At 53.8% G+C, this 23,714-nt stretch overlaps 3 protein-coding genes across 5 annotated transcripts in view; all 3 read left to right on the forward strand.

Annotated features, from left to right (window-relative positions):
- LOC130681227 (anthrax toxin receptor-like) overlaps positions 1 to 6,250 on the forward strand; it is a 47,754-nt gene extending 41,504 nt beyond the window's left edge. For both annotated transcript variants that reach the window (XM_057493829.1, XM_057493828.1), the window contains 2 exons: positions 1,342 to 1,416; positions 4,403 to 6,250. In XM_057493829.1, coding sequence (XP_057349812.1) covers positions 1,342 to 1,416; positions 4,403 to 4,537 — 210 coding nt within the window. In that variant the 3' untranslated portion in view covers positions 4,538 to 6,250. The remainder of the gene's footprint in view (positions 1 to 1,341; positions 1,417 to 4,402) is intronic.
- The window catches only part of LOC118933416 (anthrax toxin receptor-like), a 100,451-nt gene that overhangs the window by 34,596 nt on the left and 42,141 nt on the right, over positions 1 to 23,714 (forward strand). The window lies entirely within an intron of this gene.
- Positions 6,399 to 23,714, forward strand: part of LOC130681228 (anthrax toxin receptor-like) — a 29,097-nt gene continuing 11,781 nt past the window's right edge. Inside the window, exons 1-10 of one of the 2 annotated variants that reach the window (XM_057493831.1) lie at positions 6,399 to 6,602; positions 12,571 to 12,759; positions 17,855 to 17,926; positions 19,103 to 19,174; positions 20,391 to 20,472; positions 20,585 to 20,618; positions 21,619 to 21,698; positions 21,781 to 21,849; positions 22,220 to 22,300; positions 22,387 to 22,447. In XM_057493831.1, the coding sequence (XP_057349814.1) occupies positions 6,556 to 6,602; positions 12,571 to 12,759; positions 17,855 to 17,926; positions 19,103 to 19,174; positions 20,391 to 20,472; positions 20,585 to 20,618; positions 21,619 to 21,698; positions 21,781 to 21,849; positions 22,220 to 22,300; positions 22,387 to 22,447 (787 nt within the window). In that variant the 5' untranslated portion in view covers positions 6,399 to 6,555. The remainder of the gene's footprint in view (positions 6,603 to 12,570; positions 12,760 to 17,854; positions 17,927 to 19,102; positions 19,175 to 20,390; positions 20,473 to 20,584; positions 20,619 to 21,618; positions 21,699 to 21,780; positions 21,850 to 22,219; positions 22,301 to 22,386; positions 22,448 to 23,714) is intronic. The other variant, XM_057493830.1, reaches the window with a different exon arrangement.

The raw sequence follows: 23,714 nt of genomic DNA on the forward strand, positions 1-23,714 counted from the left end.
CTTCATAAGACATAAAGGCTGCTGATGAAAACCACCTGGTTAGACACCTGTACCAGCACCAAGCATCCCAGGCTGAATGTCTCCCCGGGGACCCACGGGGAAGTGTGGGCTCAGCTCAGGCAGGTGGAGCCAGCTGGCCGCAGACCCGCACGCAGCGAGCACCCAGATGGACACCCAAAGCCCTGTTCTGTCCCTGTGCTGCAGAGCAGGTCCCCTCCTGGGGGCATGGCTGAGCCAGAGCCCTTCTCACCCTGTGTTTATCACTCCATCTTTCTGTTTCCCAGAAGCTGCCACCAAAACCAGACACGGTAGGGCATGTTTGGTTGTGGTGGTGCCAGAGCCTGAGGGCACACTGGCCTTCACAATGAGGCCCCCCTCAGCCTAGGGAGACCTCCCCGCACCCTGCAGCTCTCATGCCCTGAGCAGAGAGAGAGGGGCCCCCTCTAAGATGTGGGACTCACAGTGTCACACAGAGGGCACCCTTCTCGTGCTCTCATCAGAGCCTGACCAAGGGCCTCTGTCACTGAATTAGCAACTCGGGCCTGTTTCAGCAACTGCTATGATTCCCACTGAAACAAAGGGGCTTTTGTTCAATCCCCAAGGGCCTGTGAGTAGGAGGCTCTTCCATAGGACTCAGGTGAAGTATGGTAAAGAAGCTCGGGTTTCAGGACCTTGTCCCCTCGTCTGGGCTCTCATGTATGTGGCGCTGCATTTCACAGGCCTTCATCCCTGAATCCTGGCTGAGAGAGGGGCTATGGTGGGGTTGGCCTTCGGGGCAGCAGTGCTGGGGAGAGTGGAGGGTGGGCATCTTATGTGCATTAGGCTGTGAGGGAGGCCCAGCCCAGGTGCGCACAGAGCCCAAGTATCAGGTGAGCAAGCATGGCTCACCTCAGGTGGGTGTCCCGGGGCAGGAAATGAGGGTGTGGGGTTAGTGGAAGGTGGGCCTCCCTGTCCGGGTCAATACCCTGAATGGATGCAGGTGGCCTGGGGAGACCAATCTACCAGGGTCACGTGAGCACAGCCCTGTCCTTGCAAACCCTGGCCACCCTCTAAGACACAGAGTCCCAGGACCAGGTCTCTAAGGGAGCTGCCGCAGGGAACGAAGGGAATATGACAGAATTTCTTGCCCTTTTGGGAACAGGCTTATTTGCAAACTAAGAGTTTGCTGGCTTTTCCCTAGGACGGCTCTCTCCTAACGGACAGGGAGCGACTCCTTGGTCCTTGAGTTCTCCCAGCAAACATTGCGGAGTGGCCAGGAAGTGACAGGTGCAGGGCAACAGCTACAGCGTCCCTACCCCAGGAGCTGCCTGCAAGGAAGCAGACACTGTTTTCTCTTTCTAGATCCCGGCGTCACTGGGAAAGAAGTGCCTTACGGTGATTATGTCGTGTTGTAATAAAGACGAAACGACAGCGCAGGTGAGAAGGGCCTAGACAGGTGCTGATGCCCCAGGCTGGGCTGAGGGAGGACAGGGGCAGCCGGCTCCTGCCCCAGAGACACGGGCCCAGAAGGCCGGGCTTCTGTGGTGGTGAAGTTATGGGTGCTGTGCTTCGATCACATGGCGCCACAGTACAAGACACCGTCCGGGCCCTAGAGGCCTGGGAGAGAGAAAAGGCACGAGGGCTCATATTCCCTCCCCACCCCCAGGCTGGTCCCAGTCCCTGGGGCTCCCCCTTGGCACGGGCCCAGGCTTCGGGTTGTGGGTGGTTGCCCGACAGGTGCCAGTCAGCGGTTCTGGCAGAGCTTGTCGTCCGCCCCAGCAAAGCTCGGGCTTCACTGGCCCGCAGGTGGATCGGGGAGAACAAACTGAATGGCACGAGCCCACACAGGGCAGGGAAAGCCGGGGAAGGTCTGTGCCAAGTTCTTTCTTCCATGAACACTCCCTGGAAATGTGAGTGTCACCTGCTGCTCTTGCAGAGGTCCCCTCCGCAGAGTGAGGGAGAGATCTGCAGGGTCCCTGTGACCCACTGGGAAAGGGTGTCGGGCGCCTGGAGGAGGGGCCTGGAGGAGCCCTACCCCCCCAGGAAGAAGTTCTGGGCAGCCCCAGCAGCCTCTGCACATGGCTGATGAGACCAGCAGGGCCACTGCCTGGCATCAGAGGTTCAGGTCTCCTGTGGAAGGTGATCTATAGGTTCTGCCCAGTGGAGTCACAACCCGGAGACACCATGCAGGAACAGGGGCAGGGACAACAGGGCCAGATAGAGAGTTCAAGCAAGGGGAGGCAAGCGACCTGAGGGTGGACAAGAGCAAGCTGCTAAGATGGCCTTCGTGCCCAGCAAGGTGTGGGTGGGGACCCCGAGCAACTGTCTGAGATGGTCACCTTTCCAAGGGCCCAGCTCAGGCGAGGAGGGTAGCAGAGTGATGGGTTCTGGGCATGTACAGCTGCCCAGGGTTTGGCCAGGCCCCTCAGGACCACCTCTGAAGTCGTCCCAGCAGTGCTGTGAGCCCAAAGTGACCACCTGTTTGTTCGCTGGTGGCACAGTGGGGGTCTCAGAGGTCATGGAAGTGGGCGAGGTCACCCCAACAGTACGTGGCAGCACGCAGGATTTCTTACATGAACTGAGCTCGTGCTGAGGAGAGCTGTGCCCTGTGCACGGGCTCCCCCCCTCTCCCCTGCCACAGCCCTGGAGACCCCAGGACTGTAGTGTTCCAGCTGGACATCCGGACCCTCTCACAGGTGCTGGGGTTTTGGCTCCTGCTCTTTAAGCCTTCAGTGTTAGAGTCTAGGCCTCAAGGTAATGATGGGCTGAGAGGCTTTGGTGTCACTGGGCCCTGCAGTTTTGCAGAGCAGGAAGGGCCCCAGCCCAGCCTGATCTCAGCGCCAGCCAGCCAGCCCAGTGTGCCTGGGGGCATTTTGCCAAGGAGTGGCCTTGTGGCCTTGCACCTACCAACAGAGGCAGCCTTGTCCACTTCTGCTCTGGCAAACAGGCCGTGTCTCTGCCCCACTGCCTTCAAATCCCAGAGGAGTCTCTCTCCTACTGCTCCCTTACAGAGCATCCCTCCTACACACACACACACAGACTCACACACACACATACACACACACACACACACACACACACACACACTCTCCTAATGCTCCCTTACAGAGCATCCCTCCTACACACACACACACACACACACAGACACACACACACACTCACACACACGTCCTGATTCTCTTCCCCGTTGCCTGAGCCCAGGGCAGCCCACAGTTCATGGGAAACGACCCTCGTAGATCCATCAGGAGAGTCAGGTTCAGGATGGAAATCTTGCCCTCTCACTGAACGGGCGCCCCAGGCAACAGAAGGGCTCCCAGCAAGGGTGACCCATGCCACCCCCTCTCGAAGTCCTTTTTAGACAAAATGGGTGTCATTTCCTCCTACAGCTCCCTGTAGCGACCAAAGCTTTTGTTTACACACATTTAGAGAATTTGATCAAAATGATTCTAAAGTTGACCTGAAAAAATAAACAGTTAAGAATATGCCCAAGAGAGAACAGTTAATCTCTTTGGGACCTCCCCGTGGGCACAAGAAGACTGACGTCAGTGCCGAGAAGGGGGATCCAGGTCCAGTGTTCTGGGGGCTGTAGGGCCAGAGTGCCCCCAGTTTGGCCTTAGGAAAGTGGCATGACGGACAAGGTGTGGGGGGGATGGGTGAGGAGAGTCTGCAAATGTGCAGTGGGCTTGAGAGGTGGGGGTGTCACCGGGCCCCTCGTGGCCTTTCATGCACTACCATAGGCAGCCTTGTTTGTTCTGTTCTCGCAAAAAGTCAGGGGCTAGGCCAGGGGAGTGGACAGCTCTCCAGCGCAAAAGCCCCAGGGGCAGAGTGGGAGCTTAGGGACACACAGGGCAGGGTCACAGGCTTTGCATGCATGCAGGCCAGGCTGGTGACAAGTGAGGGCCTTGGCGGTGAGGAGTCTAGCAAGGCAGCTGGGCCCTGGAGCTGGATTCCCAGGAGAGGGGAAGCACAGCTGAAGGTGGCAGCTGCCAGGAGCTTCTTCTCGGGGAGGGTGATTTTGTGAGGCCTGCAATAGGGTGGACCAGAGTCAGGTGCCCAGGGGAGAGGAGACGCTCGAGTAGGCCTGAGAAGGGAGGCCACGGGCCTGGCCAGGCAGTAGGCACACAGGAAGGTGAGTGTGGACTTCCTGCCAGAGACAGAGGAGCCCAGGACAGGAAACGGGCAGAGTGCGCTCTGAGGCTTGATGCAGGAGAGACAGGTTCTCGGAAGCCTGATGTTAGCGCGCTCCATGGTGCCCGTAGGCAGACCTGGCGGGGGGATCAGTGGGATTCGGGCCAGCAGGACAAGGGTGGGCTTGAGAAGACAAGGAACGTGGCCAACCCTATAAGTGAGGGAAACTACGGCCTTCAGCCCCCACTTCCACTGGCTTCTCAGGGACTTTCTCTCTCTCTCCTGTTCCCCACAGACAGGTGATTCTGCTGTCCCCCTGCTGACGCCCGTCGTGGACCATCCTGCCGCACACAGCATCAACCCACCTGCCATTGCTCCATCCCCAGCAGCACGTGCTCATGGTGCCAGGGTGCCCAACCTGCCCAGCTGAATGATGCCACTCATACCTGCTGCAGCCTGGACGCTCCGGGAAGCCGCACTGCAACTCTAACCCCATAACACGATCGCTACAGCACCAAAACCCCAATATTGTTTTTTGTTTGTGTGTTACTGTTTTATATTTTGGTATGATTCATATACACTTAAATGAGCAACTTTGTGGTTACTAGATTACCCCCATTATCAATTCCCTCCCACATGCCCCATTCCTGTCACTGTCCGTCAGCATGTAAGATGCTATAGAGTCACTGCTTGTCTTCTCCATGAAGTACCGCCTTCCCCGTGCCCACCCCCTATATTATGTGTGCTGATCATAATGCCCCTTTTCCCCCTTCTCCCTGTCTTCCCACCCACCCTCCCCTGTCCCTTTCCCTTTGGGAACTGTTAGTCCATTCTTGGGTTCTGTGATTCTGCTGCTGTTTTGTTCCTTCAGTTCTTGCTTTGTTCTTATACTCCACAGATGAGTGAAATCATTTGATGCTTCTACTTTCTCCAGCTTGCTTATTTCACTGAGCAGAATACCCTCTAGCTCCATCCATGTTGTTGCAAATGGTAGGATTTGTTACCTGCCGCTTGAGGACTATCAGCCCTTAGGTATCATCCCATGTTGCAGTGGGACTTGGTGTAAGTCCCTTTTATTTATTTTATTTTATATTTTTATTAAGGTATTATTGATACATACACTCTTATGAAGGTTTCACATGAAAAACAGTGTGGTTACTACATTCACCCCTATTATCGAGGCCCCCCTATACTCCATTGCAGTCACTGGCTGTCAGTGTAGTAAGATGCCACAGAGTCACTATTTGCCTTCTCTGGGCTACACTGTCTACCCCATGATCCCCCCCACACCACGTGTGCCAATCATAATACCCCTCAATCCTCTTCTCCCTCCCTCCCCATCCACCCGCCCCCTCCCCTCCCCTTTGGTAACCGCTAGTCCCTTCTTGGAGCTGTGAGTCTGCTGCTGTTTTGTTCCTTCAGTTTTGCTTCATTGTTATGCCCCACAAATGAGGGAAATCATTTGGTACTTGTCCTCTGCCTGGCTTATTTCACTGAGCAGAATATCCTCCAACTCCATCCATGTTGGTGCAAATGGTAGGATTTGCTTCTTTCTCATGGCTGAATAGTATTCCATTGTGTATATGTACCACCTCTTCTTTATCCATTCATCTACTGATGGACTCGATGCTTCCACATCTTGGCTGTTGCAAATAGTGCTGTGATAAACGTAGGGGTGCATATCTCTTTTTGAGTCTGAGAACTTGTTCTCTTTGCGAAAATTTCTAGGAGTGGGATATTTATATTTTTAGTTTTTTGAGGACCCTCCATATTGCTTTCCACAGTCATTGAACTAGCTTACATCCCCACAAGCAGTGTAGGAGTTCCCCTTTCTTCGCATCCTCGCCAGCATTACTTGTTCTTAGTCTTTTCTATGGTGGCCATCCTAACTGGTGTGAGGTGATATCTCACTGTGGTTTTAATTTACATTTCCATTGTAATTAGCGATGTGGAGCATCTTTTCATGTGCCTGCTGGTCATCTGAATATTTTCTTTGGAGAAGTGTCTGTTCAGATCCTCTGCCCATTTTTTAATTGGGTTATTTCTTTTTTGGTTGATGAGGTGTGTGAGTTCTTAATGTATTTTGGATGTTAACTCCTTGTCAGATATGTCGTTTACAAATATATTCTCCCATACTGTAAGATGTCTTTTTGTTCTGCTGATGGTGTCCTTTGCTGCACAGAATCTTTTTAGCTTGATGTCGTCCCATTTGTTCCTTTTCGCTTTTGTTTCCCTTGGTGTTTAGTCCCTTTTAGAGCATCCAGTGCACTCCTGCTGGGCTCATCAGTCCAGGCCCTGCTGAGGGGCTACAGCCCACATTGTCTTTTGCCCCGGATGCAACAAACAGTTTTTTAACCATCGGGTCACATCAGAGTCAGGCTTTCCTTCTAGCCACCATACCTGGGCCAGTTCATCTGCTTCATCAACTCATGGGGATGCCAGCAGCAAATGGCATCTGCTCTTTTTCAGAATTTTGACGAGAATTCAGTAAGTTGGTGAGTCCATTCAAGCTACTTGCAGGGCCCCAGCCTTAACTGTCTATGGTCACATGGCCATCCATCTCACAGGGTCTTGACAGGTCTGTCACACTCAAGGCCTAGAAGGCCTTGGCCCATTTTTCAGCAGTGAAAGAAAATGCACGTCTCATCCTAGGCCCACCTGATGCCCATTCATAACACATGGTAGAAGGGCTTCATCATTAGTGCCAAGTGTGAGATACACACTCTCCAGTAGCCTAAAGGACCCAAAAACTCTTGCAATTGTGTGATGGTTGTGGGACTGGGAAAAGCCTGAACTTTATCTATAATCACTGCTTCTGGGGTAACTTAAGTCTACCTGACCAGACAACCCCCAGGAATTTGACTGACAAACCAGGACCCTGAAACTTGTTGCTCTTCACAGCCCATCCTTTCTCCTGTACGTGTTGCACCAGTCTAGGTGCTGCGCAATGTTTGTTGCATACAGGACTTCTGGTAAGAAAATAAACAGTAAGCATGATACCATCAATATAATGCTACAGTACACCATTGGCAGGTTCTCCCATGCTGCAAATCCTGGGCTCCAAGTCCATGACACACAGTGGGGCTGTGGAGGTGCTCTCATGGAAGGACAGTGACAGCCCACTGCCATCCTTCCCATGTGAAGGAAAACTGTTCCTGACTGTCCTGTGCTGTGTTTATGGAGAAGAAAGCATTAGCAAGATCCACAACATAATATGTCCGTAGTTCATGACTTAGGGTATTCATGAGGGCTGTACTAGAGGGCACAGCAGCCTGCAGAGGGCTATGCCTTACTCAGTTCTCTGTAACCCACGGTCATATGCCAGGAGCCATCTGGATTTTTTACCAGCCACACCAGGAGATTAAAAGGGCTATTAGTAGGCCTTATAATGCCCATTTTTCCAGTTCCTGGAGGGGTTCTCCAATTTCTTTATGCCCTCCAGGGAATTTGTATTGCTTGGCATTAGACACGTGCTGATGCACAAGAAAAGATACAGGCAGGTGCTTCGCATGTCCACTCAGAACTGCCTTTACCACACATATCCTCAGTCTGAACTCACCTGCAGTGGTCTGCAACCATAGGCCCTGGAGGATATCAATCCCCAAAATATATTTAGAGTTTGGAGAGATATACACAGTATATTTCTTCGGGTATAGATGCCCTATTCCTCACAGGATTCAGGCTTGATTAACTCTGGTGGCCTTACTTCTGTATCCAACTATAACAGCGGGGGTCTCTGAAACTGCTCAGGGTTGCCATAAATCAGTGAACATTCAGCTCCTGTGTCTGCCAGAGCTGGCATGTGTTGAACATTCACTGGGTACCAATGAATTGATGTTTGAGCATGTGGCCTCTGGTCCCCACCTGGTGCCCCGAAGCGGGTGCCTTGACCCTCCACTCAGTAAAATTATAGCCCAATCTCCTTCGTGTGTGGGTTCAGGTGAGGATGGCTCACTGTCCAGCAGGAAGTCTTGCAGGCTCACAGGCCAAGACTGTGGCTTTGTCTCCATTTCTTGATTCTCAGCTGCTGGAACCACTGCTCTGGCTTCAGTTGTTACCACAGCTCCAATAAAATTCTGTTCAACTTCCCATGCAATTTCTCTCTGTCCGCTCCTGCGCCTCTCAAATCAATCCATATCTGGGTCCTTATGACGTTCACAGGGCCCTTTAAGTCCTTCCTCTCAGTAGGGGACTGCACTCCCTTCTGTGCCTTCATCACTTCAGTTTCCTCCACATCTGCCAGAATATGGGTAACCTCATTTATTGGCTGCCCTAAGTGAGGGGCAAGAATGGCTACTAAGGGCCCAATTCAAGGAGCCATTTGCAGCGCCATACCCTTATCTCCACTGTAAACAGCTCCCCGTTTGGGTCATAATTTACTGGGTTATAAATGGTATTTTTCATGCCCAAATTCTGTAACACCTGTTAGAGCTTGGCATGCATCTGCCATCTAGTGGGGAAGATGGTAAGTCACTGGATTGGGCTGTGTGTACAGTGTGAAGTGTGGCCATCAGCCATTTGAGAAGGGAATGGGTTCCAGGGGTCTGGTGTACATTCTGCACTGGCTGTTGCAAGGCAGGATGAGTTGTCAGGGAAGCCAGCTTTCCCATCTCTGATTCAGACAGGAGGATACTATCCACCTCTATTTCCCAAAGGTGCAGGAGCCAGGCTGATATGGATTCTGAGGGTTTCTGCTGAGACTGGAAGCCCAAATCCACCAGCTCTGCCTGTGTCTAGGGGAGCATAGAGTGCACTGTGCCCTGGAGAGCGGGCTGTACCTCTCCTGGAGGAACCTGCAGTTGCTTTCTCTTTATTCACTTGGTTAGAGCTGGGCAGGCTTTCAATACAGGAGGGTTGGGGCCTCCAGCACCACCTCTGCCTCCTCATTCCCCTTCAGTGTAGCCTCCTCCACTTCCGGAGCTGACGGCAGCTATCTTGCTCCACAGAGCATGTCCTCTGCTACATCCTTTACCTTCTGCACAGTGTCTCTCAGGAACGCTATCTCAGTGTGGGGAAACGGAAGCTCCTGTGGCCAAGATCCTCACCTGACCCTAAACTACTTGGTTTTCTAATTGGCCTACTGCTAGGCTAGTGCTTGCGCATCCATCGGCAATAAGCTGATATTGACTGAGTCACGATCTAAAGAGCTCTGCCAGGTGCTCTGGGTGGAGGCAGAGATGGAGGAGGATTATGGACCTGCAGACAGTTGGATGCAGATGTGATTCTAGTGCTCAGCCTATCACCAGGAGAATAGAGCTGGGTGTAACCCTTTTACCCCAGGAATGTTCCATTGTCATTTCTCAGTCTCTTTGAATCCAAAGTGAGCTTGTGTGGGACTGAAACACTCAGTCAAGACAACTGGCTTAGCCAGCAGGATTCATTGTAGACCAAAGAATGGAAAAGGTTACCCTCATGGGAGGGTCACTTCAGCGGGATACCCCTATGAAGGGGGGACATTTGAGTGTCCCCAGTGGGCATGTGACCTGAGGTGGATTGCCTCCTAGAGGACTGGACCCTGTCCCAGGACTTGAGGAAGGTGCAGCCCACCGCATAATAAGGAGCTTCTTTAAGAAAGAAGAGTGGCCATTGGGCAGTGGGAACCATGGTTTGGCTGTTTCTCACAGTATTAAAAATATCTACAGAAGAGAGGAATGTGGTTCTGCAAGGGACATGAGAAATGGCAGCACAAGAACATGAACGGTGAAGGACTGTGGATTTGCTGAAGAAGAAAATGGCATTGATGCGGGAGGAGGGAGCTCGAGAATGGAAGCTGTAAGGTGCTTGGAGGAAGTAAAAGATTTGTTAAAAAATCTTCCCAGGGAGGTGCCCGCCTTCCATCCCCTGTCCTTGGATCCCGGGCAGCCTGGTGTATAAGTTTTCTCCCAGAAAGAATGCCCTCCCTTCCAGAAAGTCTCTGCCTCCCGTCCTGGGGCTGCAGGTCCCTCTGCGCTCTCAGAGCTGGTGGGCAGCCGCGGGAGTGTAGCGGGGGAAGTACAGCTGCCTGCAAGCTGGCTGTGCTCACTCCTGGATTCATTTTCTTCCTGGGGTTTTTGCTGTTGGAGGAACAGGGTGAGGGCAGATAGAATGTACAAGGAGCAGCTGTCTGGGCAGAGCACAGTCCTTTACCTCAACATCTCTGCTGCTCAAAACCCTGAAACCTCATCCTGGCTCCACATGCCTACAATTCCCAGAGTGAACCAGACCCCTGAGAGCTGTAGTTCATGCAAGAGGACAAGTGGCCAAGAGCAGGGCCTGAAGGACAGCAGGGACACAAGGCCGGGGACGACACATGGTGCCGAGGGGTGCTGTGCACCGTTCCCAGGGGTGCCGGCACCTGCCATGCTCTGGGCTCTCAGCCCTGCCTGGAGCTGCCACACTCCCTGCGTGTCACAGACACGGGAGTAGAGGCTGTTGCCAAATTTCTTCACAAGGCTCAGGCCAGCTAGGTCCCCTCTAGGGTTTCAGGCTCAGCAGTCACAGCCCCATGAGTTGAAAACCAGAGCCCAGGGTGTTCCAGAGGAGCTGCAGGATAGCTGTTCAGCTGGGTCTAGAGGACCTCTGTGGTCCTGGATTCGGCACTGACAGCAGATCCTGACCCTCTGAATGCCAAGTGTTGGGAGAAGCCACGTACCCTATTGAAACCCCACATTCTGTTTCCACAAGAACGCGCCTGGCTTCTCTGGTTTCCATTCTGCCATAGGCCCCCAGAAAGAGGTGGGGGGGGGGCAATAGAGAATTGGCTCCAGGAGGCAGAAAGTCCCCAGGCTCCCAGGTGCGCGTGTGCAGCTCAGACGTGACCCAGGGCTGACTCACCAGGATGTCTTGGCTCCTCTCTCAATTACATAAGGGTTGCCTGGTCCCTGCCTGTGCCCATTAGGGGCACCTTGGTATTTCAGAGCAGAAACCCGTGGCTGGGTTTGCCCCTATGGAGGGAACTAGGCTGGGTGCCTTAATGGATGGACTTCATGGGTCATGGGACGTGGGGAGGGGCCCCTGAGTGCTCGAGGCCCAGCCCAGGCTCCTGAGAGTGGGCCCTCAGTGACCCCTGGGGAGGATCTGGCCAGGGCATTGCCCAGATGTGGGTTCAGCTACAGCTGCCTCGTCCCAAGAGTTCGGGGGGGTTCTGTTTTGGGGGCGGCCTGCCATAGTTGTGATCTGAGGAAAATACCTCAGCGCTTCCTCACACAGACATATTTTTGATACTCTCGCAGTTAACAAGAAATTGAAGGTTATCGGAAAAGGCTTTCAAAATGTAGGGCCGCTGGAGGAAGTTATTTGTCAATTCAGATTTGGTAGCAAGAAATCCCCAGGTAAGTAGGCCCTCCTTTCCTCCAGTGACAACCGTCCCGCATCAGGCTGCCTCCCCACAGTGAGCCCAGCCTGGACACCTGCCGGTGACACCCAGGAATGAATCCGTCCCCAGCACCACCGCGCACCTGGGAGTAGCCTTCACTGCAGCCCACGCTGGGTTTGGGACAGGGTGTGCCCTCAGAGCTGTGTCGCCCTCTGTGCGCCCCTGCCTGCACCCATTAGGGGGCACCTTGGCATGGTGGTTTTGCCCCTAAGGAGGGAAGTAGGCCGGGTGCCTGATGTTCACTGGTAGGAGAATCCAGACAGCAGATTCAAATCCCTCCAAATGTATCTACATATTTAACTTTATTTTGCTAAAATATTAAGAGAGGTTTAGGTGAGTGGAGAGTTTATGATATGATTCCAAAATTTACCTGAAAGAGCATGTGGGTTTCCATGGAGGAAAGTCAACCCATGCCCACTCAGACATCTCTGAATTTCTAGTCCACAGAACCTGTGAGCATATGAAATTGTTCTGTTTTTTGTCCCTAGGTCTGGGATGGTTCAGTACACAGAGCAGATAACTGGAATGTCCCCATTCACAAAGGACACTGGCCTGCTTTCACAGCCTTCTTCTAGATCCTTCTATCCCTTGGGTGACTTCAGTGTCCCCACAGATAAACTTTACAGCACTCTTGTCCCCAGCTGCTCACACTCAATGATGTCCGTATGTCGGCCCCCTCAGCTGCCCTCTTTCAGTTTACCAAAGGGCTGGGTTTCCTTGAAATTGTAAAGACCCTGGGAGGGTTTGGGATAAGGGACAAATAAGAGGTCTCATCTGACCACCCCTTCAAACTCCTGCCTGGGGTTGCCCACAGGGAGAACAGTGAGCAGAGCTGCAGTTCACAAGGTCACCATGGCAACCTATTGTCCATCATAATGGACATACCTCAGCAGGGCGGGGTAAAGGTCCATAAGTAGTGGGGCCGTCACCGCACAGCCAACCACTTGCTACTTGGACCCATAGGGCAGGTATCAGGTGGCTGCTGGCAGGTGCAAGATATATTGATTAAAGCGTGAGTAGAGCTGAGGTTGGGAGTGCCGAGGACCCTGAGCACGGGAGGAAGCAGAGGAGGTGTTGGCTTGAGGTGGCCTGAAGTTCATGGGCCCCAGGATGCTGGGTCCCATGTACGCCATCTTCCTGCTGCTGCTGCTGCCGTCTCCGCTCCTGACCACCAGGAGCACCCCCGACCCCTCCGTCACCCAGGACCAAGGTCACCACCCCAGCTCCAGGCTCCAGGAGAGCCCAGCAGATGGGGAATCCTGCTGGAGCACTTACGACCTGTACTTCGTCTTGGACTCGTGAGTGGCCCTCCTGCTCTAGTCAGTGCCATAGAACAGTGCTGTCCCTGGGGTCAGTATGGGGCCCCAGGCTCTGAGAGGGGGAAGCAGGGACTGTCTTGGTCACATTCAAGGAACAGACTCTCTGTGGCCTCCCTGTTCCTGGGGCTGAAAGAATGCCCCAGGCATTTGTTCCCTGGGACTTTTTCTCCTGAAAAGGATTAGAGGTCCCCATCTGGTTTCTAGATGACTCAGTCCCTCCAACCACATGGCCCAGATCTGTGACCTGCAAGCCCCTTAGTCAGCTGGCAAGGAAATTACTGGGAGCAAACTTCTCAGCAGTTAGCTCCCTGTGGCTTTGGCTTTTGGTTTTTGTCCGTTGGCATGTTTTGTTTTATTTTGTTTTTCACACCGATGACTATTGTGTAAATGGGCCCCAGGGAGATGGCCAGGTGGCTTTTGGGCAGCCCGTGTCACTACTTGGAAAGCCCTTTGCTTCAATGCTGCCAGTGCTTTGCTTCTTTCTCGGACACCTTGGAGACCCAAGTTGCAGTGTGTGTGTGCACGTCCAGGACACTTTGGTTTGTCCAGAGCCTGGGGGAGGTAGGCTGTGGGTTAGGCCCCTGCAAGCCCTCAAGGAAGGAAGAAGGTTGGGGGTCTCAGTCTTTGGGGGAGGTGACCTTGCTTCCATTTTTACCTCCTGTGTGGGCTGTGAATAAATGCTCCTTATACAGTGTTGACAGTGGTATGACTGTCGATATATTTGAAGGAATCTCTGGTGTCCAAGGACATTCTTGGCCTTTCTGTCATCTTTAAAACCATCCCTGGAGGGAGAGCAGGGCAGGCCTGTGATGTGAAGTCTCCTGAAGTGGGGGCAGCTCCTGGAGGCTGGAGGAAGCAGCCCAGAGGCTGGAGGGGCTGCAGGACCCAGGCTCCCTGAGCTGCCTCATTCCATCCCCGGGGGGACTGCCTCTGACTCCCCCTGGTCTCCATGGAGACTGCTGATAGGGGGTGCAGGCCCAGCTGAACCCGCAGAGCTGGGAGCCTCCCCTGCCAAGGAGGAAAAGTCCCTCCTCGCTGTCTCGGGGAAGGACTCTGAGTTGCCCTGGGCAGCTCTTGCCTCACTGATCCTCAGCCCAGCCCAGGGGGCTCGTGGTTCCCACCTTGGGCTTGGGTTGGGGTCTGAATGGTCCTGGGGGATTGAGAGCCTCCTTGGGTCAGTCTTCCCAGAGAGGGCCAGTGAGTCCGCAGGGTCCTCTCAGCTGCCATCCTGTTGTAGTGCCCCTGCCCACACCCTGCTCTGTGCTGGTGGGCCTGCTCAGGCACATCTAGGCCCTGGGATGGATGGGGAAGGGCTCAGGGTGCAGGAGGGGCATGTGTAATAATTGGGCATTATGTGCCAGACAACGTGCCCTCCCGTTTAGGCCTCCCAAACCTTAAGGCAATGGATCTTTCCTTATTTTGGGATGATGGAACTGAGGCTGAGGTGCAAGTGATTTATTCAGTGTCAGCCGAGCTAATTTGCTTCCAAACGTTAGACGGTGGGAACATACTCCCCTATCCCCCCCCAAGGAAGTGTGACATGGGCCTGTGAGAAAGGCACTAGAGCAACAGCTTTTGAGCCAGGACCTCCCACTCCTGCCCCTTTCTTCCCACTGCCTCCTTTGGCTTCTTAAATGCTGGCAGGCAGCCCTCGCCCCTCCGACCACAGCTGGCTCTCCCGGCAGCTCAGGGTGAGGAGTCCAGGCCTTGCCCTGAGAGTGGAGAAGGAAGGAGAGGAAGGGGAGCCACTGAAGTCCCTTGTACCCCACTCAGGCTCCAGGACAGGCTGTGCCACAGCACTGTGCTCCCTTCCACCCGCCATGGCCGTCGCCCTGACACTTGCCGTTTTGGTTGGCCAGTACTAAACCCTGCCAGATTGTGCAAATGGGAGGAGGAGCTGAGGGTGCCCAAGAAAGCATTTACACACCCACTTCCCAGCCCTGGGCCACCAGTGGGGAATGTGCCTAGAGTGTTGCTGCAGCCACCAGGCAAGACCTGAAACCACGGCAACCTCAGCCCCAGGGCCGGGAGCTGTGCACCCCCAGACGGGGCCCGCTGGGTGACAAGTGCTTGGAGAGAGAGAACATCCTCCCTCCTGGGGCTGCTCCCTGCCCTTCCTGGGGAACAGGCAGGGGGAGGCAGCCCCAGCCCTACAGTCAGGCAGACTCCATTCACCAGTCAGGGAGCCTTGGGCAAGTTGCTTCATCTCTCTGTGCCTCAGTGTCCCCATCTGTACAGTAGGGGTCTTCACACCCATCTCACCGTGCTGCGATGAAGGTGAAGGGGACCTTGTAGGTAGTTTGCTCAGCACTACATCAGATATAGTCATGGAATATAAGTAGAAAGTGAACTGCCAGTTAAGCCAAAATCACACCTTCTGGGACCTCCCTGCCCCACAGGGGCCGCTGACCCAGCCCAGATTCCCTGACTCAGCTTTCTTCCCATGTGCCCTCTGGGGTGGGGGATGTGTGAGCCCAGTGTCTCTGCTGGGAGCCCCCCTGAGGTTCTCTGGGCGCCGTCACCATGTGATGAGTGGTCCTGTTCATTCATGCTAGGCTGGGGGAAGTCGGGTAGGATCCCAAGGTGGGTGTGCCCAGTGAGAGGATAATGGAGAGGCAGAATCCAGGGGAGCACCACGCGTGTGACAAAGGTGGAGGAAGAGGGGATGGCCTGGGGGGAGAGCAGAGCTTCAAGATCCGTCCACTCCAGACATGGAGCCCGTGCAGGATGCTCGTTAACCAGCACCTTGGCACCAACCCCTGTGTGACAACATGGGCAGAAGTAGGATTAGGTGGAGCTTCCGTGCGGGTCTGACAGCCTCAGCTGGCCCTCAGGGTTGTCCCAAGTCGGGCCAGACGTTAGGGCCGCCCGTCACTGCATGGGGCTCCCTCGGGAAAGGCAGGGTGAGAGGTTCTCAGAGAGGATGACAGCTGGAGGGGCGCCCTCAGCGAAGCATCCGGACTCGGCGTGTGTGCGTCCCGCCCAGCTTCCTCCCGAGTTCAGGTGAGCGGAAGCGCAGAGCTGTGCAGGCCTGGCTGTGGATCTGTGCGCCCCTTTGCATGGGCCGTTCCGTGTCTTCTGTTTTTTCCTTCTCAGGGCCCTTCACACCTGTTCCTCACGGAGCTAGCCGTGGCTTGTGTGCTTTCTCGGGGACAGGGGCTTCTGAGACTTGTATAAGCAATAACTCCACATGCACCCCTCCCCAACTCCGGGCAACCTCCTATTTTCTGTATCTATGGATTTGCCTGTCCTGGGCACGTCATGTAAATGGAATCATACGACAGTTGGCATTTTGTGTTTGCCTTATTGTGTGAGGTCCCCCCATGTTGTAGCATGTATCAGATTTAAGCCTCTGGTTGTTCAGCGTTTCTTTGTGGAATCGAAGGCTTAGAGCTTCCAAGTCTGCCATTTTCACACTTCTTGCCACTAGTTTGTCTGTAATTTCATTTTTAAATTTATCAAGGAAATGCTTGAACATAAATTTAAGCTGGAATACTATTATAAATACACACACACAGAAAAGAAAAACCACCTTGAGGCTCTTACCCATTACCACCCTACTTCTGATGCTATTTTTCAGAGACAGCCATGTGCAAGTATTCCAGATTGTATGTTCTAGACATTGTGACCATGTATCTAATACTGTGTTCATACGCTAAAATATGTGTATACTTTATGGTGTTTCTTGCTGCTTGAGGTTACATATTCTCTGTTAACTTCTTACTATGGAAGAAGAGAATTTAGCTTAGTTACATCTCAGCTCCCTGATATGATTCTGCTCTATGCATCCATTCACCCAGAATAGTTATATCACTAGGACGTTTGGCCTCAAGGTTTAATAGTGGAGCTGTGTATTGATGCCCATCTCTCCATTCTCATTGACGAGTGGGGCACTAAGTCATGACCGGAGCCCTGAGTGCCAGAAGCCCCCGTGCCTGCCCTGTTCCCTACTGCTTCCTTGCTGGGGACTGTAGGTCCCCGTGGTTGCCTACGAGCTCTCACATTCTTGTGTTATGGAATCAAGGGTTTCCTTCCAAATTACATCAATTAACAACTATCCCAGAATAGATAGTGGGTTGAAGACTCTTGTTTCCTATAAATGGTCTTTGGAGTGTCCTTTTCATTCAATGGGAAAGCAGAGGAGGGAGATGGGGAGGAAAATGGGAAATGGGGAGGAAAAGAGAAAGTGTTGCCATCATTAGTTAGGAATGGAGTTGTCCTGCACTTCAGTGTCGGTCTGAGAGAAAATCTCTAAGTAGGGGGACAAAGTCTGCTGCTTTGCTACCCAGCAGTTGTGTGCCTCAGTGTCACCGTGACCTGCCAAGTGCGATGGGTGGAGTGTGGGCTTCTCAGCCAGGGCTGGGTTCACATCCATGCTAGCTATTGAAATTGTGTCACATTCTATGACCTGTGGAATCATATTCTCATCTGAAAAGTGGGAATAATTGTACAATCATTGGGTTGTTCTGGAATCAGAAATCATGTACGTAAAGTGCCTGATAGATACGTACTCACTGGATAATCTTGATATTGGGGTCATCTGTCCTTAGTTTCCTCACTGTTTGCTGACGGTTTTAGATGTAGCCTTGTAGGCAGAAGGAACGGTGGGGAGGAAGAGCCGAGAGCCATGACCCACCCCCGTGTTCGAGGGCTGGAGGAGGAGCAGAGAGCTGGGAATGGTGATTCCCACGGGGAAATGGGGGACCAGGAGAGCCAGTATATCAGAATTTCGGGAGGCTTTACAGACCAATGCATCCCACCTCATTTCCTAACATTCCCATGTAGCATGACCAACCGTCCGTGTTTGCCACCAAAAGCCCCTCGTCCGAGAAGTCCCCCATCCCCTACCACACGCGTCTAATGGGTCAGTTGCTGCCACTCACGCTGACTAAAGTCACCACGAGGGTAACCCACTGACCTCACTCCAGGAGCTGTGCTGGCTTTAGCTATTTCAGGAGCTGGGGGCTCTCGTGGAGGAGCTTGCTAAGGGCCTGCAGGAAGGCAGGGAAGGCAGAAACCATGCTCACATGATACATGCACCTCCACCTCTGACTCATGTCTTCTTCTTTTTCAGATCACGCAGTGTAAATGACAACTGGGAGTTCACACAGAGCTTTGTGCGGGATTTGGTGCACAGATTTAAAAAGTATGGCTTTTCAGCTCTGTGTTGCAGGGCGTTTTCCTCTCTAACTGAGTACATTGCTATTTAGATGCAGTGGACATGGGACTGCCTCAGGTCGCAAAGCTCAGGGCAGTGTTCTGAAGCAGGAGAGAAGGACAGATCCCATTTGCTTCCTAAGATCTCTGCAGCCTTGCTTGGCTCCTTCCTGGGAGTCAGGCCTTGTTTTCAGGGGCACAGTCTTCCCTGGAGGACCTCACAGATTAGGAACTAGGCAAACTATTGAACACTGTAACTAAACATCTGGACGTGGAAATTTTATCTAGATCTTGAAGGATGAGAAATACAGGGTAACAAGAGCCATGAAGGTCCTTTGAGCAGTAAGGGGTGTATTTGGCTGAACATGATTAACATGGGAAGGCTGGGAGATGAAGCGAGAGGTCAACTTGTGGCCAAGGCAAAAGAGGCCAATAATGCCAGGAGGGAGGGCTTGCATTTCCTGCTGTGAGCCATAGGGAGCTCTGGATGATGCGTGATCAGAGACGCTGGTGGCACTCCAGAAAGACTGGACTCCAGCTCTACTCCAGGCCGAGAAGTCTCATAATGGTGGGCAAGAGCCAGGACCGGTGGGGAGCTCATATAGGGACCTGTGGGAACAATGTAACTAAAGGATAATGAGGGCCAGGCGATCAGAAGAGAGGGGACAGAAGGTGAAAAGGGAGAGGAGAATATTAATGGCTGATGAGGGAGGATAATTTCTTTGAGATGCGGGGGAGGGAGGTGGGGAAGATAGTCCAGGGAGGAGGAGAAGTGAAAGTACCAAGAATTTGACAGGAGAGGAGAGGCCAGCTTGGGAGGGCCCTCGTGGAAGAGCACGAAGCTGCCTATCTCCTTGTGCGTGCAGCAGCCCTGTGTGCGTGTGTGTGTGTGTGAGAGAGAGAGAGGCAGAGAGAGCGAGCAGGCTTTTGGGATTCGGGTCTACAGGGTGCTATGCCGCACTCTGACGAGAGGGCTGCACGCCTTCCAGGCCTCATAATCCTTCACTGAAGTGATGAGAACTTCTGGAGTCCAGGAAATGGACTCCACACGAAAAGAGACAGAATGGAGAACAGGGAGCTTGGTGGGCACCCCCTCCCTGTTGCATATCAGCATCACTTCCAGCCTGTGTGTATAGTTGCTCACAAGCCCATGTTTCCTCCCAAGCCCCAAACAGCGTATGTCGTTCATTACCTACTCGACACACGGCCGCATCCACATGAAGCTGACCTCGAACAGGTAAGTGTTTCACTGATCCCCTAAAGCAGACCCGGCGATCAGGCCACAGGGAGGGCCAGGGAGCAGAGGGGGCCCCTGAGCCCGCACTGAGGAACCCACTGGTGTGCAGGCACGGCTGCCCTGGACCCTCCCCTCACTGCCCTCCCTGACCCTCAGCCCTGGCCCCCTGGGCCCCGCTGCTGCCTCTGCACTGACACTGGCTGTACCCCGTGCTAGTAGACAGACTCCTCCCCTCAGAGCCCAGCCCTCCACCTGACCCTAGTCCTTCCCTCCGTGCTCTATGCTTTCCCTAGAACAGGCTGACGGTGAAGATTCCCTAATCAGGTGGAGCAGATGTGGGGGGCCTTTTGGGACACAGCCCGGCACCTGCTGTGTCACCTTCTGTCCTGGGCCGCTGGGGAAAGGGGGAGACAATCAGAACCAGGGAGGAAGGGATGGGTATCAGCCAAGTGTGGGTGCTTCAGGAGGGGAGCACGTTCCCAGTGGGTCTGGTCAGGTGAGCCCAGGAGTGGGTCCTGATCACCAGGCTGGGACAGGGTGCTGGAGGAAGGCCCCGTGGGCCTGCATCCCAGGAGGGTGTAGGTGGGAGGTGGGATGTTATGGAGCTTCTGAGTAGCAGGGAGGTTAAGATTCTCATGGAGGAAAATGACTGGAACCCCCCTGAGAGTGGGAGGAGCACCAGACAGAGCCTGAGGACCCTGCACTGGAGGGTCCCAGGGCCTGTGGACAGGAGGGGCCAGGGTGAGCACGGTGACCTTTCCAAGTGCTGCCTTAAGTGTGCAAGTACAGTGTGCCCTCAGCAGGGCCCCCGGGGGGGCGGTCGTGCTGCCAGTCACACTGTGATGGAGTCGCAGTTGGGATCCCCCCGTTCTGACCATGGACAGTCAGGGTGGACCCCTGGGGGAGGCCCCCAGTTCTGCACGGCTTAGACAGAGCAGAGCACAGAGAAGGCCAGGCCTCCCCTATGGACCTAGAAAGCAGTGTCCCCTTGCCACCCTGCTCACCCGATAGGGACTGGGAAGGTGGGAACCAGGCCAGCCATTGCCAAAGGCACAGGACAGAGGGCCGGGGCAGGCCTCCTTGACTTGGCCCTCTCCCTTCCCGGCAGGGCTGCGTGCAGTGCGGATGGACAAGGACAGCCTGGGGCTGGTGGGAATAGGCAACCCCTCATTCCGTCTCCCACCTGCTCTGACTTATTGTTTTTTTTTTTTCCCAGAAAAATAATAAACAATGCTCTTGTTGAATTGCTCAATGTACGACCTTCCGGAGCCATAAATATGCAGCACGGATTGGAAAAGGTACAGAACCTAGATTTCTGAGATGTGGCTGTGCTTTATCAAGTTCTCAGAGGGTCATCATTGGGTCATCTCACTGTACCCCCGAAACACTTTGTCCTTCATTTTGTTGCAGGCCAATGAGCAGATCGAAAGAACACGAGCTGCAGGTAAGTGAGCTGCTTCCTGCCTTCTTGGCGATGGTGTCCGGGGAAAGAGCCAGGCCTGGGCCTCAGTGAGGTCGGTGCAGACCGTCCCTGGCCGCATCCAAGCTCTGACTCCTGGAGCCAGCCGCTTGCCCTCTCTGAGCGGCAGCCTCCTGCTCTGAGCAGTGGGGATGAAAACCACCCCGTGATGCTCCGCAGCACAGCAAGGGGTCGCGTGTGCGACTTCGCGGTTCCTAGGAAATGCGAGGCGCTGGCCCTGGAGCTGGGCTGCCTGAAGAAGAAAGGGGGAAACCCAGCGGGTCCTAGAGCGGTGGGGCCTCCGTGTAAGAAGGGAGCCTGACCTTCCCCCTTGCTGAGCACACATTCCTCCCTGACTCTTTCTCCCTTCAGCTCCTTCCCTTGGGTTGATGCTCCTGCTCTGTGTCTCCTGTAATATAAAAGTCTTGTGCTTGTCCCAGAAACATCTTCATCTTGGCTGTAGGATCTAGGAAAGATGTGTGGGCCCAGGGAAGGACTTTGAGCTGGGGAGGGGGTCTACTGCTCACCTGCCTCTGACCTCAAGCCCTGAGCCTGGGTCTACAGGTGCCCGCGGGAGAGCTGTGGGTGAGGCCCAGAGCTGGAACAGGCGTGCGTGGACCTGCGGGAGTCTTGCACAGGAGGTGTGCCCGCTCCTGCTTTTGCTCATCTGGAAGGCTGATGCTTATCCTGTGAAATTGCTGGAGTTGCCTTTCAGGGGAAAGGTTGTACCGTCTGGTAGAAGTGACAGTTCTGTAGGAAGATCCCTAAGCTGTGCTCAGTCTCCTCATCTGCAAAGTGGGTCCTGGGCTAGGGGCCCTTCTTGTTGCATGATAAGCTGCAAAGCCTTCCAGACATAAGGGAGGCATGTGCTCAGGTCGGGGTGGCCTCTCCCCAGGAGGGTGAGGTGTGGCGAGCAGTGCTTGGATCCTGGAGGCCTGAGGCAGTTTGCTCTCATTGACCCAGACATGCCTCGCCTCTCCCACAGGAGCGAAGGTACCGAGCCTCATCATCGTGCTGACAGGTGAACAACTGCTGGCAGAATCGTTTGCAGAAACACAAGTTGAAGTGAGTCGAGCCCATTGTTACCAGCCTTTGGGTCCACATATTTGGACCAAATTTATTATACCCAACACTTCCTCTTTCTCAGGCTGCAAAATCCAAGCAGTTGGGGGCAACTCTGTATTTCGTGGGTGTGCAAAATTATCAGCTATCCCAGGTAATTCTGAGCAGGTAACGAGGGGTCCACTTGTGAGTCTAGCTGGGGAAAGCTTCAAGGATGGCTCTCTCAGGGTCACCCAGAGGATGGGCCTGTACCCACCAAAATGTGCCTGGGGAGTGGGGTCGGGGCCCTCTCACTTAGACTGGGCCCAGGGAGTTGAAAGATGTGCAAGGTGGCCATTCACAATGAATAACAAGTGTTGTGTAAGGCCTGCACAGCAGAGGTGAGGGTGGAAGAGCTTTCCCTTCCCTGAGGGTGGGCTGCTGGTGGGTGCCAGGGTCTAGCCCCCGGTGTCTGTCTCCTGGGATGGGGACCTCTGCGTCATCACCCCTGGCTGTGGGCTCAGGTCATCTCCTCTCCCTTTCAGCTGTTGGAAATTGCTGGTGAAGAGGATCATCTGTTTCAAGTGGACAGTGGATACCCTGGACTGGAAGACATCGTTGACCCAGTGAGTGAGGGGGGATGAAGGGGGCTGCACGCCGTGCCCCCGCCGTTCCCTCCCGTGACCCTGCCACTCCTCTCTCTCTATTTCAGCTCATACTGAGCTCATGTGTGCAGATTACGTCTGTGGATTTCTCCGCTATCTGCACCAGAGGTAATTACTGGAGTGTCTGTTGTAAACACAGAAGTGTTTGTGTGTGTGTTTTGTGAATGTGCCATGTGTGTGGTGGGACTGGTGTACGTGGTTCCAGTCTGTGCGGTGTGTTTGAGTACACTGTGTGTGTGTGTGGTGTGTGTGGTGTGAATGTGTATAATGTGCTGTGTGTACGTGAATGTGGTGTCTGTGGGGGGATTGTGGTTTGGAATGCGCATTGGGTCCATAGAACGTTTGTGTCAGGTACATATGTAAGTCTGTGTGAGGTATGGTGCCTGGGGTGTGCTGGGGGTGGGCATGTGCTGGCATCTTTGCTCAGGTTTGTAATGGGCTCCCTATCACTTTAGAGCGCACTGAACAATGGCTGGGTGACTGTACTGCAAAATGACCGCCACATAAGTTTAGTGTAATTACTTTCTTTAATCTCACACCCAAAAGATTAATTAGGAAATGTAAAAAACTGTTTTAAAAAACCTGAATGACACTACCAAATGGGACCCAAACACATACAACCAGGACAATAGGTCAAACTATTTAGAAACCACCCCAGAAATCCAAGTCTGAGTAGTATTTGAAATGTAATTTGAATGGGTAAGGGACCTCCGGGACGATGGCTTCCAACGGAGCCAGCTTTTGGGGGCAGCTGTCTGACTCCCCATCTTCTGAACATGCAGTGTGGAGGGGTGCCTAGCAACCCCACACATGGGGGCCTTCCGTGCTCCTCCTGGATTAAGCGCCCAGCTGTGCAGCCAGTTTGACATCTTCATTTCTGTGATTATGTCTGCTGGACACACAGGCCACGGCATCTGACTAACATGAGAAGCCACAATTGTCAGTGACCAGTGAGGGTGCCAGTCACCATTCATCCCCCATGGAAGCCAAGATGAAGTGACAGGTTCCCGCCACATGCCCTCTACCAGTGTGGCCCAGAGTTTTGGCTCTGATCTGTTATACTGCTGCCTTCTTGTCAAAGGCCACTACACAGAGTGACGGTCACTTGAAAGTACAAAGCAGAAACCTGGCCCCCCAAAGGAAGTAGAAGAACCTGTTTCATCAGGCTGCCCTGGGGATGCAATCAGGGGGCCCTGAGGAAGCAGGCAGGGGCTGGGCATGAGTCTCAAGGGCTCCTCCCTGCCCCTAAGCCTGTGCCCCAGCCTGTCACAGGTACAAGTGCTCAGAGAGGCCACTTACCCACCCCAGGCTGACCACGGAATCTGAGTTCACTAGCTGACAACCTGCAAGGCAAGCACCCCTCTGCTCTAAACCT

This window comes from Manis pentadactyla, chromosome 16, assembly GCF_030020395.1.
Source record: "Manis pentadactyla isolate mManPen7 chromosome 16, mManPen7.hap1, whole genome shotgun sequence".
NCBI classification, from domain to species: Eukaryota; Metazoa; Chordata; class Mammalia; order Pholidota; family Manidae; genus Manis; species Manis pentadactyla.